General features: G+C 39.4%; 1 protein-coding gene across 2 annotated transcripts in view; it reads right to left on the bottom strand.

The window, feature by feature from the left end:
- Positions 1 to 558: 558 nt before the first annotated feature.
- Positions 559 to 20,584, bottom strand: part of kremen1 (kringle containing transmembrane protein 1) — an 82,955-nt gene continuing 62,929 nt past the window's right edge. The window contains exons 5-9 of one of the 2 annotated variants that reach the window (XM_012955367.3): positions 20,334 to 20,487; positions 11,027 to 11,359; positions 5,926 to 6,087; positions 3,898 to 3,982; positions 559 to 2,073 (exon numbers count right to left, since the gene is read on the bottom strand). In XM_012955367.3, the coding sequence (XP_012810821.1) occupies positions 1,914 to 2,073; positions 3,898 to 3,982; positions 5,926 to 6,087; positions 11,027 to 11,359; positions 20,334 to 20,487 (894 nt within the window). In that variant the 3' untranslated portion in view covers positions 559 to 1,913. 2 annotated transcript variants of the gene reach the window in all.

Genomic DNA, 20,584 nt, shown 5'->3' with positions numbered 1-20,584 from the left:
TAAAAGTGTCAGAAATGCTTTCCTGATTGATCAGGGTCATTCTAGTTTGATCAAATTTGTAATTTAGAATGATAAATCATCAAAAAAGTTACTCATGAGTCCATAGAAATCTTTACTAAATGTGATCAAGGGGCTCTGTGTGTTTGTGGATGGTATGGGGCTCATTTGCAAACATTGGGTAAAAAAACTTTAAATATGCTGAATGACGGGCCTTCCTATATTCTTTCTATTTCATTTTGTATTAAATTCCCTTCTAAACAGTCAAATTAATTATCTAATACATGAATACCCATTCATGTATTAGATAATGAATCTTCCTCTTTAACCAGTTTTTCATGAAAATAGAATATTTGTACGTGGCACATTTGAAATATATGCTGATTATAGTTCATTACACTTGCCGTACATATATAACACAATGAGATGTGTAATGTCTGCAAGGCAAAATAAAATGACCACATTCATTAGACAGATAATTGCCGGTAGATTATTACTCAGATCCTGATTATTACCCAGCAGCAAAAGAGAAGAAATGACCAAGGACATTGGACAAGAATATTATCGTAGCATATTTTATGGTTAAAGCTAAAAAATGTTTCCATGTTTTCATGAAAAAAACACAAATAAGTGTTTAAAATATGAGTTTGGAGTCCTGTTTATGAGCGCAATTATCCTAAATGTGCCCAGATATGTCATTCTACTGACACAACTCTTCTTCTAATCAGACTGAGAGGAATGAGTGTAAGACAAGCAACCCCTTTTACTTTACCTTTACATAAACAGCATAGATTGGATTGTTTTGTTTCACTGGATTGGATTATGTTATTTTTATGGCAAATGAAGCTCCTTTTGGGTGGGAATGTGGATATTCTGCACTATGCCTGTCTCTGTCTCAGGATTGTTCCAAGTATTCAATGTTCTCTTGACACTGCCAAATCATTCCTCAGATCATAATTATTACCCAGCAGCAAAAGAAAGAAAGAATAAATGACCAAGGACATTGGACAAGAATATTATCGAAGCGTATTTTATGGAACAAGCTGAAAATCTGCTTCCACATATTCAGTTAAAAAGACAAAGGCTTGTGTATGAGAATGGATTCTGAGTCCTGATAATGTGCACAATCATCTTAAATGGATACAGATATGCAATTCTCAAATATTCCGCATACAGGGATCTACTGAATGTTCTGGCCCCATAAACACCGAGACCCATTTCATGCAGGTCCTCCTGAACCTTCAGTCCCTCGTACAGAATTCATTCATTCAATGTATCAGACAGTGTAAACTCTGGGAATGATGGGAAACCTGTTCTAGTTTGGCTCATAGAAAGATGGCTGAAGCTTTGATTTGTGTGTATTTCTGGTGGTTTTTGTTTGCTCAGTGTAACAATATGTACATTTGCACAGTACAAAACTCCATCACAGTAGCTCTTGATGAAGTAGATCATGAGAAAACCAGACAACCTCCGTTGCTCCTTTAAGAGCTGTAAGTTCATAAATACAATATAAAAAGTAGGAGCTGAAGGCAAGTCCAATGTCATGTCAAATATGGGCTACCCCGCTGCACAGAGCAGGGATGATTGCATGTAACGCTTGCAGCATTAAGCTGTGGTTCCATCCCAACACAAACCACATGTTGTCCATGTGCTGAATTAGAGGCTAGATAGGGGGTTTCCTAATTCAGCAACACCAGCAAGCTTATCCGATCTCACTCTTTGTGGATCTTGTATGAAGGTGCCACAGCACATCTTGGACAGTAGGTACGTCTCTCTCAACTTGAGTCACAATGCCAGGAAGATACTGTGCAGCTGACATCTGCTGTCCATGGTCTGTTGTGAAAGATGTCCAAATACAGATGTGGCAGGAGTTTCCCCCGGGAAGCCCAGCAATACTGAAAATCCTCCAGCAGAACTTATTCTCCTACCAAAGGGTTGCGGTCATCATGCTGACCCTTTAATTTCTTTGGAAAAATAGAAATAGATGTGGATGGCTTGTAGAATATGCTCCAAATTTCTCCTGCGGATCCTCTGTGGCAGCTGTCCAGGCTAGATGGCGATGCCAACCTGGCAGACCTTGGAAAGAGACAGGTATTAATAAAGAGAATTATGGCTCTAGATGCATTTCCCAAGCTACAGATTTTTCTGTATTAGTTCTATGAAAGGATAACAGCTCACATGGTTAGACGCCATGTTTGTATAATGAAAATTTGGGGTTCTGCATTTGTCTTAGGGTTCATGCAAAGTATTAATTCGGGCAACAAAATGGTTGAAAAATGACAGTGTGTGTCACACACAAGGAGACAAACTATAAAATATTACTTTGCAATAGTACATTACCCCACAAGGCTCTACACCATATACTCAAACATTTAAGGTATGGTAGGTTGGTGCAGGCACTTGCCAAACAGCATTCTAATTGGCCCAGAGCTTGTGCACTTAGTATTAAAATGTGCCCACTTATAAAGGTCCCCATCACTACGAAGTAACTGTAGCACAGGCAGTGGGCTCACATTTTATTAATGCCGCAAAATTCCAAAGCACATTGCTTATAGATACAGCAGACTGAATAATCTTAAAATTTAATACATAAAAACTCACCCATGTTCTGTTCATTCCTATTTGATTTTTAGAAGCTTATTTATCAAATAGTGAACTTTAACTTTCACACATTGATAAATACAGTTCTTAAAATCCCATAGGAATGAACTGAACATAGGTGAGTTTTTATGTATTAAATTCTAAACTCACATTTTCATACCCCCCAACTGTCCCGCTTTCCGCGGGACAGTCCCGGTTTTTAGAGCGCATCCCGCTGTCCCGGATAGTTCCATGAATGTCCCGCATTTCTGTAATAGATTACAGAAATGCGGGACATTCATGGAAGTATCCGGGGCAACGGGAGGCGCTGGCTGGAATCCTTCTTCTTCAGCGGTTCCTCTCCGTATACGGCTCCTTGTGCAGTGACGTATTGACGTCACACGTACACACGGGGCGCAACCTTATAAAAGGGCCTGTTGCCGCCGTATGAGGAGCCGCTGAAGAAGAAGCCACTGTGTATGGGGGGCACTGTGTATGGGGGGTACTGTGTATGGGGGCAATTTGGGGCACTTTCTGTGCGGGATACTGTCTATGGGGGCACTTTCTATGGGGGGTACTGTATATGGGGGCACTTTCTCTGGGGGTAACTGTCTATGGGGGCACTTTCTATGGGGGTACTGTCTATGGGGACACTTTCTATGGGGGGTACTGTCTATGGGGGCACTTTCTATGGGTGGGTAATGTCTATGGGGGCACTTTCTATGGGGGGTACTGTCTATGGGGCACTTTCTATGGGGGCAATTGGGGGCACTTTTTATGGGGGCACTGTGTATGGGGGCTCTGTGTATGGGGGGTACTGTCTATGGGGCCACTGTGTATGAGGGGGTACTGTCTATTGGGCCATTGGGGGCACTGTGTATGGGGGGTACTGTCTATGGGGGCTCTGTGTATGGGGTGTACTGTCTATGGGGCCACTGTGTATGGGGGGTACTGTCTATTTGGCCATTGGGGGCACTGTGTATGGGGGGGCAAAGCTGGTACATAGTAATAACTCATCTACTGCCTTCTCTCTATATTTGTATTTTATATGTAGGAGTTGCTATATTGTTTTCCTTAAACAGTACAGTATGAGGGGATAGCACAATTTGCGTCTGATCCCACCATTTCAACCTTATAAATGGAGTATTTAAAAAAAAAATGGATGGGGTGTGGTAATTTGGGGCGTGGCCACAAAGTGGGCGTGGTCAAAAATTGCCACGCTGCGCACGCCAAGTCTTTTTTCCCTATTTTCATTTTTCAAATGTTGGGAGGTATGCATTTTGTTAAATCTGCCCCTAAGTGTCAGTGCAATGTACTCACTTCATTGATATATGTAAAAGTGCTTTAGCCAAAACTGCAATGATGGTCAAAATGAGGAGACCTGTAAGTGCATAGACTGTCCAGCCTGTAAGGAAAGGAAGGGCAAATGTCAGTAATGTAGAAAATCCAATTGTTGCTCAACTGAACAATATAATACAATTTCCAACTTTATATAACATTTTCATTACAACCTGCTCTCTTCCTTTTTGAAATAGAGAAAAATAGGTGGGACCTAATGGAAAGAGGAGATTTATGTGGTTGTGCAATGTAGCGATGTTACTGTTGTTGTACAAGTTATGATTGATGCAGAGAGAACGATTGTATTGCTTATTGCTGATATATAGCACTATATGTTGGCAGTTACTGTATATCTGGGAATAGAAAACCATCGGCTTTGACTCTATAAACTTATTTGCTCCTTGTGGGCTGATCAGTAGGAATGGTGGGAACCCAGGCAAACAGCTCTTATGGGGCTTGAGTATTAAATTATTATTATATAAAGTACATTAGTAGTATGCAGTTGTATAAGTAGCCCATTGGCTATTATGAAATGCATTATTGTGACGTCCCTACCTCTAAATGTTGTTCTGCAGAACCAAGGGAATTAACCCTTGCCTATAAGACAGCTTTGCTGAGCAGATAGACTAGATGTATGGACCACTGAGAGAGAAGAGCCAATGGTATTGTACATTTACTGAGAGTTGCCGGGAGTTGTCCCCTAGCCCTACAGTTCCCAAGGTATTCTGTACACAGTCACCCGCGGGTGCGCTACATGGCTAACAAATCATTACTCCTTTTTGTTGCTATTGAATTTTCCCCCAAACCATCCTTTGGCGAGCAGCATCTGGGAGTTGCAGTTTATGTAGATCTCTGGTCCTGACTAATATAAACCCTGTAAGCAGCTGCTGAAGCCTTCCTCTACTTGCAATAAGAAAAATGGTTCCAGTTCTAATCTTTTCCCAGCTTTTAAGGAAGCTGCAGAATAAACCACAAAAGAAGAGATGAAATCTGATGAGGTTTCTAGTTCAGCCTCTTTAGCTGATTCCACATGCACTTGACCTCAAAAACTGGGACACATGAATCAATCAACGGCACTTCAGCCCCTTCTCTGTGAGGCAGTGTCCCTTTTATATCTCTAGCTTAGAAGGAAAGTTTCAGGTGTCCTTTGTTCCCTGTGCAAAGTGCAGTTTCATTCTTCATAAAAACATATTCCTTAAAGGGAAAGTATGTAACATAAAGGGAAATATGTGAGTATGTGAGTATGTGTGTGTTTATGTCATACTGTGCCTATGTTGTATTCCTGATATTGTGCATCATTTTTATTAAAGTTCCAGCTGCTTCTCCAGGTACATAAACATTTTTCTTATCATTATTAAACCATATGGTGCTCATTTTTCTCATCTGAAAGAGGGGATCTGATACAAGTTCATAGTAAAGTTAGCACTTTGATGAATATTCTTCTTTTCCAGTTACAAGTGCTTGTAAAGTGATGTGTATTAGATCTTGGGGTCACTTACTTATCAGTTTAGAAGGCCAGGCTGACTGGCATAATTATTCCAAGGTAAAAGTCATTTCAATCTTCCACCCAATACATAGAGAAGAATCTACAGGCACCATGAAGGCTCATGAAACTTCATGTGATTGCTAATACAGGTATGGGACCAGTTAGCCAGAATGCTCAGGGCCTGGGTTCTGGGATCTTTCTGTAATTTGCCTTAAGTCTGCTAAAAAAATCATTTTAACATTAAAAAAACCCAATAGGCTTGTTTTGCCTCCAATAAGGATTAGTTATATCTTCATTGGGATCAAATACATGGTACAGTTTTATTATTAAAGAGAATAATAGCATTTGTAACATTTTGAATTATTTGATTACAATGGAGTCTATGGGAGATGGCCTTTCTGTAATTTGGAGCTTTCTAGATAATGAGTTTCTGGATAAGGGATTCCAAACCTGTACAATCAGTAAAAGGTATAGTATCCAACCAAAGCTCAGCCATGATCACAAGTAAACATATTGTGCATTACCCGGCACGTGCCCACTTGGTCGGCTAGGACTGGTTGTTATGACATAAAGGATCTTTGAAGAGCGAGCTGCGTTAATACTGAGGTTGGTTGTCTGAGTGATCAGTTCTGTCTGCGTCTGGTTGCTGGAGGCGTTGGGTTTTTCTAGGCTTTCCTCCTTGAAAGCTGTACAAAAAAAGGAAACAAAGGATAATGAAAGTCTGAATAGCTAAATATTTGCTATTGGTGCTTATGTACAAATCATTCAGAATTCCAGCTGGTTGGTGAATACAGTTTTATTAGCCCTTTTTTATAGTTGTATTAAGTTTACATTTTCTATAAACCAATGATAGTACTTACAGGGGCCTATTGTGCGAGACACACTCACAGAATGTATTGTGAGCAAGCTTATACTGTATGAGTTATTGTCTCATTCATGTAAAAATATGTCTATTACCAACATTAGCGACATGACATTGTCTTCCCAGCCCACCCCCCATCTGAAAATCAGACCCTCTGTAACTAATCAAACTTTTTACTGAGCTCCTCAGGAATACAGACATATATATAACTGGTACACATATATGTACAGTATATGTATGCATGTATGTTTTATCAGAGGAAATTTAGTGATAACTTGGGGTGTCAAATCTTTTGGGCAGGCTCCTCTCTACATCTTGGTCTTGGTTGTTTTACATGTAAATCTGTATATTCAATGTATACACACATTTATTGTCACTGCGGGATATGTTGGTACTTGGTACAAATCCATTTTAATAATAATAACCAACTTGACACTTTCTGTGCCCACTCCAATGAAGTTTCACCCCCTGCTGTCACAGCAAGAGGAGAATGGAGCATCCCTTGCAGTGTTTGATATGGCACCCATAGTAACTGAGCACTATGATGTTTCATTTGCACAGAATTATTTAAGATGTAATACACAGCTTTTTCTCATCCTGCTGATACAGCTGAATAGCATTTGGCCTCTGCATGTTCCCTGTGATGACTTACATTTGTATATAAATTAGACTGGGCACACTGAATTATATATGTCCAGGGAAAAGATCAGATGTGAAATATACAAATATTTACAGACTTGTGATATAACTAATAATATAATATCCTTTATCTATAATGTATTTACTTTATACAGTACCAGCATGTTACACAGCTATTAACAGACATTTTCATATGTCCCTGCCCCAGTGAAACTTACAGTCTCACTCACATGCGCTACAATAGCCAATTAAAGGGGAACTAAAGGCTGTAATAATAATAATAATAATAATAATATGCAGAAGCAGCTCTCCTGAAAACTTTTACGATTGACTTCAGTTTCTTTGAATGGACAGTTTTTAAAAAGCTTTAAAGGAGTTAATTCCCTATGATGGCAGCCTCTTTCAGAACGCTCCTGCCTACGGAACCCTCACCTTTTGTGATACATCTCCTTGTGAGGAGCCACATCCTTCTCAGATCACTGACCAAGACATGGTACCAGCTTTGGGGTCTTTGAAAATGCTTTTAAACCATCTTAGGAACACTGCTTGGTCCCTCCAGGACATTGCCTTAGCGGGGAGCAGAGGGCAGGCCTGCCAACGTTCCAGACATAGAGGCGGTTTTGAGCCTTCATGACTTCTGGGAACTTCCACGGAGTGGATCAGGGATGTTTTGGGGAAAGATGGGGCATGGCCAGGCAGGTGTATGGAGCCCCATGTCAGCAGCATTGTGCCTCAAGTCCAGCCCTGTGAATCGATTGCATAAGGAGGGAAGGCTAATGAAGGAGGCTTCTGATTGGAGAGGCTGCCCACAGAAGGTATTAAGCCCTGTGCCACTAATCTGAGGATCACAGTTTAAACTGGCATAGAAAAGGGGATTTCCTTCCAGACCTCAAATAGGTAGAACCTATTTAATCTTATTGCTGGCTTTACCTAATTATATATCACTGATTTCCCTACCAATGTATGAATCATGTATTTGATATAACCTGAAGTTCTGCAAACCTGTGCCCAAATACTTTCAGGCAAACTAATTACAGGCAGCAACAACGGCTACTCAGAACAGTAACTGCTCACTGCCATTCAGCTACTTTTCTTAAGTTCCAGTAAGTGTCAGTCTTTATATAGAAGCATTCCCTATAGCCACCATCTTGCCTAATTACGTGCCATATTCTGCATTCTTCCAGAAAGCCACACTTCCCCTGGCACGAGACAGCTGACTCCTCTAATCCTGTACTTCCTCTCTAACAAAGGGGCCCATCTCCATGCCATTTATATCAATCAACGGTTGAGATGAAGGTTGGATTTCTTACTGCACTGCGACAGTATATGATTTCCTGGTCATTAGTAAATTTGTGATTAAACACAACAGTTGTATTCAACATGAGTTAAATAAACAGGGATTGTATATAAATGGGGTTTCCTTACATTAAACAAATAGTCTCATTACAAAGCTCCACCTGTATCTGTAGAATTCATTTAAGAAGAGATGAAGAGTGACCTCTGTATATATGGGTTCCTCTCTTTCCCAGTTTGCCTGGTGTCAGACGTAGCATTTTTCCATTGGAGGAGAAACACACATGATCACTTGCTAATGCTATGGCTAACACTCCCCTCAGTAGGGGCCACATAGAAGTGCAAGTGTTAGTGCTTTCTCTACCAAAGCCAATCACACCTGCATAACCATGCTGCTCCCTTCAAAGTCAGTGGGTGCCACGGGGAGCAGTTGGGAGAATTTTCTGTTGTCATAGAATCTACCATGGCTGACATCAGCCCTTGTTGCCTGTGTCTCAGACTTACAGATAAAGAGGAGTCAATTATAATGTAATCATTTGATTATTCTCAACCCCTTTCACAATTGCTCTGGATACCAAGACTTGGAATCAAGTGCATCAAAAGTGTTTACCATTCAATGAAAACTATAGATATTTTTTAATAAAAACAGCAGTCATTGTCATCATCATATATTTATATAGGTTACCCAGCCCTTAACTGCACCTCAGGCACCAATATTAGATTAAGAGCTCAATGGAACAGTAACTTGCTGACCATACAGTGGTGCATGTAATTCATTGTGCTGGATAAGAATAAGCATTATAGACTAGAGGATAGTCCATCAAAACATCACCTTTAATGAAGACTGAATTGCATTGGGGGAATTTTATTCCTTACTCAGCAACTTTCTTTTGCTTACAACTTTAAAAAAAAACGACGGGAGCAAAAAAAAAAGTTTCACCACCCCCACCCCTTTAGATTCAGTCTCACACATACACTACTAAAGGGCCTATAGTATTTATAGGCAGAGCTGCTAAGGCCTCCTCCTTGTGGCTGTATTGCTGGATTCACTCCACCCTGTTCAGGTTATCAGATTCATGGCGCTGAATAGTTTCTCCAGAACACTATCACAAGGCACTGTAATGAGACAGCTCCTCTTTCATTTGGTAATTTATTTTCTATGAAAAGGATACCATGCCCATAGCAAGCAACCTGTGGATATGGCTCCAGGTGGAACTTGAAAGTCTGATGTTTATGCTCGGCTGATTACCTGGAATGCTGAGGTTTTGTTCAGCATGAGATCATTATGGAGTCTTCATACAAAAACTCTCATTTCATGGCAGATGATACTGCCCTTTTATAAGTGAGGTGGGGGGTGCATAACCTAAACCTACAATAGAAAGCCATGCCACTGGCTAGGGGTATGTTACACCCTGAATGCTAATCAAGATTTTTTTTGTTGTACAGTTCTTTTATTAAGCATATCAAGGTGTACATAGAGCAGCAGTATAAATAAATTTGTGCTTAATTTTACTAGCTCCAATGAATATATATAATCACAATGAAAGAGAAGCGCGCTTGCTCTGCTACTGGGTGAAAGCAGTTGGAACAGCTGTTAAAACATAGGATCTACTAAGTCCCCTTTGTCTACAGTCATTAGCGATTACAGAATCATGATCAAACTATGTGCTCCAGATGGTATCTTCCCAAGTCAAGATGTCTTTTCATTTCTTTATTAAAAACACACTTTTATCCTTTTTTGATTTTTACATCAGAAAGACACCGGGAGGGGGTTCATTTGTAAACAGTGCATTTATTTTTCTGATCCAGGGCTTTCCTGTGTCAATGGCAAGTCATGGAACACTTCTTATGAATGGAGAGCCAGTAAGGTAGTTGGGGTTATGGTGTCTCTGAACATTTTGCTGCCTTAATAATTCCTCCCGTTTTTGATGAGTTTCCAAACATCACAGGAGGTGCCTACCACTGATTATAAAGATATACTATAGCAAAAGAAATCTTACTGTATATTTTAAGCCTTTACTGAGCAGTATCAATAAGAAGCTGGGCCTGTCACGTCCTCGCATTATAGAAGTACTAAAATGGCAAAGTGAGCACTGCTCAATGCTCATCATTATCATCTGAGGGGTTATAAGTACTCAAACGTATATTAGAGGGCCCCAAACTCTTGGGCTGGTTCCCTATCACTGGGTCAAATCAGTAAATAGAGGGAGGGATATTGAGTCAGATTTGAGGTTTAATGCTTATTAAGTGTATTAAATATTGATGTATGTATAGTATGATGTTGCCTATATGTATGTTAACAAACAGGGTAACTAATTCAGCGCACTTGCAGACCCCCATTTCTAATGCTTTGCCGAAATGATCACTTGACCTCATAAGTGTTGTGTTTCCTTACCTTAACCTTACCAGTAAAACCTAACTCCCATTGGTTTGCTATGGGTTACTTGACTTTGGACATTACTGGAATTATGCTCCATAAAGATATTCTGTTGCTTTCCGTGTATAGGTTATAAATAACTGCATAAGTTGACATACTGTATAAAAACATATCAATTTTCTCTTAGATGTGGATTAAATCAGGCAAAGTCTTGAGCCTTACCTGCAGTACCACTTGTTACCTGCTAGATACCAGAGGCTGCAACAGGACACCAGTAGCATCTATTATTTGTGTAGCCAGACAGTTTCAGAAACAATGGAAAATTGAAATTAAGTGCAAATAGTTCTCCAATGTCAGCTAAAGGCTGACCAGAAAATATAACACTATGTATATATTTGGGGTGGGATATGTTGCTTTTTTAACTGAATATTTTTTTACAATAAGTATTACTTACCTTCATATACAACAGAAAATCCTTGTGCCTGGTTAATGCGATCAGAGAAGAAATATAAAATGACAAAATCAAGGGAGATGTTGAACGAGTGTGTTGGGTGGTTCCTGCCATCAAACCGTATCAGAACTTGCTTGGTGTACCCATCTAATAGCTCCACCATATCTCTGGAGTCTTTGATGTCGAAAAAAGTGAAGTTAAAGCGGATAAGCGAGGCGCCCGTAACCTGAATTGTCCAGTAGCAGGCTTTTCCAGTCCCATAACTGTCGGGGAAATCCGGTGAGTAAATAACTGCAGAATTCATGGTATAATTCCCACCACAGGCTCCAATCAGGGCTAAGGTTAAACAGAATCAGTTTAGGAAACTTCAGAACTTGAATAATTTTTTTGCATTTAAAGAGGTACTTGTGTCTGTAAGAGAATAAACGGAACAAATGATTACTTTCTTTTAGCTGCCATCATTTAATGGTGAATGCCATGGGCCAGAAAACACTATCCACACTGATCCCCGTTCATGGTTGCTATTCCCTTCTGAAGAGAACTCTTTATTATTATGATTTTATTTGATATTTCCAGATCCAAAATTCTCTTACTGACTACAGTAGGAGACTTAATTGAAAACAGTGCATACTGACAATGCATATCATGCTGGATTTCTGCTATCAGTAAATCTTCTACTGTCCCACCATCCTATAGCACCTGAACACCTACCTCAGCACACTGGCTAAGACTGCCATATCAGACTGGTACTTTATGGCTGCATATTACTCGCTCTTGTTTTTGGTCTTCAGGCACATCTCATATGCTCAGATAAATGCAGCCTCTAACCTTTTATACGGTTTTGTGGCACCTGTATTGCTTCTCTGTTGCATATGTGACCCTCTTAGGGTAAATATGGCTCTCACTAAATTTCAGCCACTCCATTTGGCCCTCAATACCAACTAACATGCCTGCGCCTGGGAAATAGATGGTGCACATTGCTTCTCAGTACCTGGAAGTTTACAGCTGCCAGGGACACTTTTATTTGCTCAATTGCTGGGGCTCTTGATGGCGCTACAGTCTGACTCAAACTCAATACTGGCACAATACCAATACAGTGCCCTTTATTTATGCCCTGCTACTCAAGGTAGTGTACCTTTCCACATGAATATGCTAAATCCTACCTATAACTGGGAGTTACTGTAAAATATATACAGGTTTAAGTCCCCTGAATAATACTGCATATACAGTATTTTGTTATGTGAATATCCAGCATGGGTAAGTATACAGCAATGGTGATTATTAACAATGGCTTACAAGAATATACCATGCACCATTTTCCAAAAAATCTTCACTTTATTTCTATTTCTACTGGAAGCAAATATATTTAGATCAAAGCAATATGACAGTAAAGATTTGGTAAATTAACATGGGGGGTTTGTGCTCACACTGACACACACAGTAACAATAAGTAGGCAGTAATATACAGTAAGTCTCTGCAGGTTCCAATTAGACATACGCTTATTGTATCTCTAGCTGCTGATTAGCACAGAGAAATCAATTGCATTTGCATACAGATAAATAACATAAAGGGGTCAACGTAGATGTTAATTTGTAACAAAAATGTTATACTTGCTGGATTAAAAAAATTGAATGCTTTCTAACATGTCTTGTAATTCTTTGTTTTTTAATAGGACCACTGTATACAGTATATTTGACAAAGCCATTGCCAATATATCTTGCAGACATTACCATTTTGTAAACTACAACTGTGGGAAGCCCAGCAAGCCAGCCTTAGAACATTCAGCAGTGGCCGGGAAAACATCGATTGGATAGAGTCTACTTTATATGTGTATGAGACTTCAAGAAAGATTTCTTATTGTTATAGTAAAGATTAACAAGCGAATAGAAGAATCACTGGTTTCAAAAAAAGTGACGGCTAGCCATTTGTATGCATATGATCCACAGTCATGATTCAAAAGTAAAATATAGCTGAACATTAAAATAAAGTCGGTACAGGTATGGGACCTGTTTTCCAGAATGCTCAGGACCTGGGGTTTTTTTCAGATAAGGGATCTTTTCGTAATTTCGATCTCCTGTTAAGTCTACTAAAAAAACATATAAACATTAAATAAACCCAATAAGATTATTTTGCCACCAATAAGGATTAATTATCTTAGTTGGGATAATGTACAAAGTACTGTTTTATTACTACAGAGGAAAAGGAAATCATTTTTAAAAATTAGAATTATTTGCTTATAATGGAGTCTATGGGAGAAGGCCTTTCCGTAATTCGGAACTTTATGGATAACAGGTTTTTGGATAATGGATCCCATACCTGTACAGACCTACAGTATAAGGTGACCAGAAAATCCAGCTAGAAGGGCTACACTGATTGCAATTAAATGTAAAAGCAATCAGCCCTGCAACATGCATTTATTGGTCAAGCGATCTGGTAACTCTACAACAGAACCATCAACCTACTTAAGATAAGTGTAACTTGGACTCAGTGCTTCCCTCTCATGGTCCTTAATGGAGTCACAACATAAAACTAAGCAGCCCAGGACAGGGAGCTATATGATTGTATTACCTCTGGAAACATTATTTATTAATCTTGCTTCAAAATACTAGTGGAAAATTTGAAGCTATAGTGCCAAAAATGCACTGTAATTCAGTTGATAGGATAATAAAGAGATAAGACAATCCATGTACTTATATGTTTATGGGCACACAAGCATAAACACATTGATTCCTTTCATGTGATTGGACAGAGAAATGCATTCCTTTGTGTGCACAAAGTAAACTTTGCTTGATCTGTGATGTGATCATAAAAAAACGTAGTTTCCTGCCCAAAATGCTGTATTCTTAAGTCATAATTCGCCCAAGGGATACTGATATCATAATCCTGAGACATTGTCAGCATAATTCTTTGTGATGGTAACCTTTCTAGGGCTGGAGGGGTTAAAAACTAATCAGAGACTGAATTCTGCATGCCTATAGAAGCCCCTTCCATCTTTCCAAAAAGGAATCTGCCCAGAGGCAATGAGAAGACAAAGCCTCTAATCGAGGGAGTAAACCCTGCAAGGTTTAAACACCCAGTGTTTATGGTCTCCCTGCCAGCTAAGGGATTATGATTGATTTTCCATTTAATAGCTCCAGAACACAACCCTGCACATGTTTGTGAAAATGATTATCAACATCTCCCCACTCTGAAAGATCTGTGTCAGTTTATGTTTGTCATGTGCTTAGTAAAAATGGCTGCTGTTATGCTTTCTGTATTGCTGAACAAATACCATTAGCATGGAAGGAAGTTGCAAGATTGTAGGCATGCTTGGAAAGATATATATTTTATGTTATATGATATAATATATATATATATATATATATTTGTGTGTGTTAATTAACTCCAAAAAAAAAAGCAAAATGACACCTGTCACTTCCATCAAGATGACTTGAGATCTAGATGTGCTGAAATATAGATTTGAAAAGCCAGAATTATAATATCTGTTAGTAAATTGTCTGCATTAGTCTTTGCAGTTATTTTTCTATTTCCTAGAGAGGTACCAAATTCTCAGGTTATTATGTGAGCGGTGGGAATCTTTCCTAATGTATGTACATTTTTTTACATTGTATGTTTTATATTTAAGTAGTCTAGTCTCTCTAGTTGAAATAATAAGGTAACCATATGAATACATATTGATCAGGTGTTCCAGCCACAGTCAGTCCCTGGCTGTATGATGCTATTAGTTGAATACAATAGTTGTTTCACCCCGGACCAGTGCTCATTAGGTTCTTGGCTCACCCTTTCCATGTGCATTCTCTCTTTTGCTCTGAATAATTGGGTCATGATTCCCATGAGAGTACTGCGTGTAAGTGTGTTACTGCTTTCTCTTTTAGCTGTCACTATATATAAGCATAGCTTGGGATTCACTTGTTTCTTCATGAGGTGCTCTAATAAAATGTCTCCCCTTTAGGGGGTACAGGAGCCCCTTTGCATTTTCCTTACTTTACAAGGGACAATACAGATACAGCTGTGTTTCCTAATTCTTTCCTAAGTATATCTGAGTTAGGCCAAAACTCCCTGGCTCTTTTCAACAATCAGTGCTAGTCCCATGAGGCAGGGCAGGGGGAGCACACTATGGCAATCTGAGTCAGTAGAGAGAAGTAACATGAGTAAGTTAAAGTGTTTGTCTTTCCTTTCTATTCTCTGCCCTGGTGGCTTGGCACCTGAAACAACGTAACACAAGGCAGCAGATTGACAGACCTGACTTGCTGGAGACTGACAGACCTGACTTGCTGGCATTTGCAACATTGTTTAAAAAGTAACAACCAGGAGTTTGGCAAATGCTGCTTTCAATAGCAATTACATTTACAAATAACTTTTAAAGAACTAAAAATTTTCAATAAATTCACAGTGGAAAGTTGCTTAGAGTTGTTTCTTTTAATACACACAAAAATATTTTGGGTGACATGTCCTTCAAGGGTTAGAGTCCCAGGGACCCAGTGCCACCTTAATAAATGCCTCCAAAGTGCAATCAAAATAATGTTCAAAATCTACTGGACCTGCAGAATGTCAGAATGGCGCAAATGCATGGTGCCTTAAGGGTTAAAGCAACTGTGGCTGGGTGTCTGGGAGATAGATACTAAAACGGCTAATATTCATGCAAGGTTGAGTCCTTGGACTCTCTTTTCAGCTTTGATTTTCAAGTCTTGCTCTGACTCCTGCGTAATTCCCTGAGGTGCCAAGCCTGGTTCCTTTCCAATACAAAGCTTTTATTTCATTAACAGGAATTGGCCAATGGAAACATCTACTTTCTGAGCATTTTGTATATAACTGGACATGCATGTGTGCGCTGACTGAAAAGCCATAGTGTAACCTTGCCTATTTACCTGTAAGAATAAACAGATGGTTTGTCTTTTTCCTAAAATGCAAAAGGAAGAAGGCTGTTATGTATTTGTAGAATTTTTAGAAATATGCTTACCCCATTGGTATGGCTGAAATATGCACGCTTTTATATTTCAATGGAAAGAAACTATTTAAATATAGATAATAAATTGCCAATGTATAAGTAAAAAAAAAACTACCTCTACTAAAGTATAATCTAAACCTTCCCTACTTTTTTAGCAATGGTTCCCAATTGTTTTTATTATAAAACAATGAGAATTTATATGGTGATGCTAATAGGTATCTATAACTCCTTACTGTGCAAAGCTAGCTTTTTTGTATACCTAGTTCATTTCTATATGCCAGCAATTAACTATCTAGGAATTGTAAACAATGTCATAATAATAGTCCTTTAGGGTAATGTCCCACAGAGAGATTAGTCTGCAGGAAAAAACTTGCCAGCGCTCTGTCTGCCCAACTGTTCCTCCCCTGACGCGTTAAATTTACCTTCGCTCAGGTAAAAGTTAGAGATGCTATTTGATAAATACACTTCTAAGAATCACATAGGAATGATAGAAGTGGGTGGATTTTCCTGTACTGAGCTCTAATTTCACATTTTGATAAATGTGTTCTTAATCAATAGTCAAAATGCTGAATCCACATTAAACAGGGAGGGAATTTTATTGACATAACAGGCATTACAGAGTGACTACAAAGCTCCACCAGGGGGTGATATTGGGACCAATGCAAGTCTTTATCATGAGAACAGGACAAACCCAGAGAACCAAGTTTGTGAGTACTGTTGAAATAAATGCTGAATTAATTTTGCCCACCTTTAGGGTGAAGACACACGGAGCTACTAGTAGCAGCTAATTGTCATGGCTACTAAAATAGACAATGCTGATCATTTACTGATAACTGTCTCTACGTGTGTTTTAGCAGAGGCAATTCTCAGAATTGGGTATTTTCTGGAGTTTAGGGCTCTGGTACACGGGGAGATTAGTCGCCCGCGGCAAAACTCCCTGCTCGCGGGCGACTAATCTCCCCGAGTTGCCTTCCCTCTGCCATCCCACCGGCGAACATGTAAGTTCTGCGGGATGGCAGACGCGGCGGCGCGATTTCGCGCAAATCGCCGAAAAAGACTCGCGAGGCTTTTTCGGCGATTTCCCGAAATCGCGCCGCCGCGTCTGCCATCCCGCCGGCGACTTACATGTTCGCCGGTGGGATGGCAGAGGGAAGGCAACTCGGGGAGATTAGTCGCCCGCGAGCAGGGAGTTTTGCCGCGGGCGACTAATCTCCCCGTGTACCAGAGCCCTTAGTAGCCGTGAAAAAGTAGCTGCTACTAGTAGCTCTGTGTGTCTTCACACTTATTGTTATGCCTGGAGCTTACAAAGACAAAGTAACTTGCCCACAAACCATCCTTCAGTACTTTCAATTATAAAGAAATATGCCCTGTTACCGAGTATGTTTTTTTTTTTTATCCCTGGGGCTGACACTGGTCAGAATAATAAAACATTCAGCACCACAGACTTCATCAGAATTTTATAACTTAAGCCTCATAATGTTTTTTTCTCATTCTCTCTCTTCATCAGAGATCTATATTAAGGCATTCCCACAGAACAGTACCGCCAAGTAACAACAGAAGGTGTTGTTTTTCTTATGTCTGTAAAGAAAGTTGCTGGAAAGGCAAGCAATTAGCTACCGATTTGAGAGTAGGCAGCCATTTCCTCTAATGAATTGTCTGTTCATGGAAAAATAAACTCAAGATAATCCATACCTATGGTATATTTAACACTTTAAGATCAAGACAGTATTTCCTGTAAAACATTTACAAAAAATATCGGTTCCAGTTGATGTTACAATGGAAGCTAAAAATCTTTAGTCCATGTAAAAAAAATCAATCTATCCATCTATCTATCTATCTATCTATCTATCTATCTATCATCTATATATATACACAGAAATAAAGAAGTTTACTAAATATATTATTATTATTCTGTGTAAAACAATGTATTTAGTAGGGATGGGAAAATCGTGAAACTAATGTCCCTAAATACTTTTCAAGGAACAAAAAATCCTATTTATTTCTGCCAAATGTTTGCTTTATGCATGACCGTTCTTGTCTAAGTAGCTGATTACATGCTACTCTGTTTACATAACCATTATTTTCATTGTTAGTGAATTGGAACAGTCACTTTGGAAGAAAGCAAAATAATCATTCCTGAGATTACAGGGCTTGCTTGTGGTCTTCCAGACTGGAGGGGCATCCAAATATATCCTTCTAGGATGATTCAGACCACCCAGTATGCAAATGATTCTGTAGCCAATATAACAGAAGGAGAAAAGTAATTTGCCAGGGGATGGCAAGATTTAAGCCAGGGAACACTGTGCAGAACAGTGCCGGTGCTTACTTCATGGAATGGATTTGGAGACATTGCTAATGTGAAGAGGTCTCCATTTGTGCCAGTCTGTAACTTCCCCACAGGCGCCTCTGGGCCCATATCATATTGTTCTGAGTTATTTTGCATCTTTGAGAAGCTGAGGTATGAAATGACGACAGTTGAGAAATGTCTGAGACCTGCTAGCAGCTGTTGGTCTGGATGCCAGCCTGATGAGATCGCCTATTGTAATGAGACAGTCCCAGAGGTACAAGCCTTTTCCAAAGTCACATTTAGAACTTACAGTGCGTTGTGTAGGTCATGGCGCTGCTTTCATTTCATGTCTTACAAGAGTGTTACCAATCTACATAGCAGCAATACAAGGAGAAGCTTTAGTGTCTCTCTTAGACATCATTATGGCCCTTCAGTGGTTTAAAAGGCAACTATTATTGGAATTGGAATATATTAGTAAGCCTTTTTTTTAAATATTGACTTACAGGCTAGTTCACCTTAAGTGAGGACCAAGTTTGTTAATTTTTAAGTGGCAACTAAGTGCCTGAAAAATTCCACAACAGACATATTACAACAGTTGCTAGCTATTTTCATTATATATCCTTAAGATGTCTAGGCTACAGCCTTCAATTGACATGGACTCCTCTTTTATATCTCCCCTGAGTGCTTGCATCTATAATGCATAATACTGGTGTATGATCAGAAGTTTACACTAGTTTTATCACAGTAACTTTTAGGGTTTTAGTTGCCCTTTTTGGCCGAGCCAAGGTGGTATCACGTAGTGTTGAACTTATAAAAAAATAAAAAAGACTGCTTGTCCAAGATTCAAAAGCTCTAAGAGCTTGTGATTAAGTTTAATGATCATGCCTGATATTTTGATATACAGATCTGCTATAGAAATAGATATTTTATATTAGATGCTAGGAAAAGTAACTACAGGTGTACAATGTTTAAAAAAAAAATAGAAATCATTAAAATTACTTTTAAATTAAAAAGGACAACATTTATTTTATAAATTGGTATGTAAATGAGACCTTTTGTGTCATGATAGTACCCCCTAGGGCCAGAACACAGGGTTGGCAGAAGAGGCAAATACCTATGGCACAACTATGAGGAAGGTGCTAGGCACTTACATCTACCTGCTTTCCCAGGTTTTGGCCTGCTTGTAAGTCTGGGGGATTCAGTTGGCGAGTCCTGTGCATGAGGGATTGCTTTGGCTTGCCTTGGATGCCCACAACTTTAGGCCTGGCACTGGCGCCCCTTCAAAACAAATTCTCTCTCTATACATACATACATATATACACACATATACATATATAATTAAAGACCAGCATTCTGGTTTGTAGAAAATGTAGGAGTAGCTAGGGGCCTCACAGTAACACAGGCGGGACATAGACAGCCTTAAGTGCACCAGTCGGACACAGTTTATTCATGGACAGAAATGTTTAGAATGCATCAAAATAGACCTCTCCAGCCACCTAAGGTGACTTCCCTGCTTTAATTAATGGTTCCAGCAGTGACACATTTAGATATATAGTGATTCTTCAGGAGCCAAACCACATCACTGCGCACTTCTAAGGCTGCTTCCATGCGAGATTGTCACTGACAGTTCTGTACCCTCTGTGAGACAAAGGTCTGCCAAAACTCATGCGCTGTATGAGCCAAACAGGAAACCAGCAACATTCTCTGTCTGCTGGATGGCCATGCATTTATCCAGAAAGAAGCAATTAAACTAGTGCTTTATCTAATTGGTCAGTGGAACAAGAAAAAAAAAAAAAAAAGCTAAAAATAGGAGCCCGTAGTTTTATTATTTTGTACATAGATGTAAGCGCCACGTATTCATTAGCCAGAAAAACCAGGCACATGGCAACTGTTTCATTTTACTGTAAATCTCACATTCAGAAATACGGTATACAATGACAAAGATCCCCAGATCATTGACGGAAGTGAGTTTGGCATCATCCCTTCTGCCCAGTATTCTTTCAGAATATTTTAAATAAATAAATGTATTTAAACTGATAGATGCATTGCCTGGATCAGTGTGTAACATACTTACAGTCAAAGAGAATGATGCGCCCGTCCCCTCCGCATGGCTGTGTGTGATCCCCAAAACATACACTGTTGCAGTCTGTGCTGGGCATCTCTCCATGCTTCCTGTAGTCGGCGTTGTTACCACAAAAACAGGCAAATCCTGCCTCCAGCCCAGCTAGCTGTTACAGGAAAATAATAAAAAAGTCATTATATAACTGTTATTAAAACCATACGCACAAGGTAAGCAGTAGAGGCCCGTGCCTAGGGTACAATGAT

This window comes from Xenopus tropicalis, chromosome 1, assembly GCF_000004195.4.
Source record: "Xenopus tropicalis strain Nigerian chromosome 1, UCB_Xtro_10.0, whole genome shotgun sequence".
Taxonomy (NCBI): domain Eukaryota; kingdom Metazoa; phylum Chordata; class Amphibia; order Anura; family Pipidae; genus Xenopus; species Xenopus tropicalis.
This window is presented reverse-complemented; position numbering and strand designations above follow the sequence as displayed.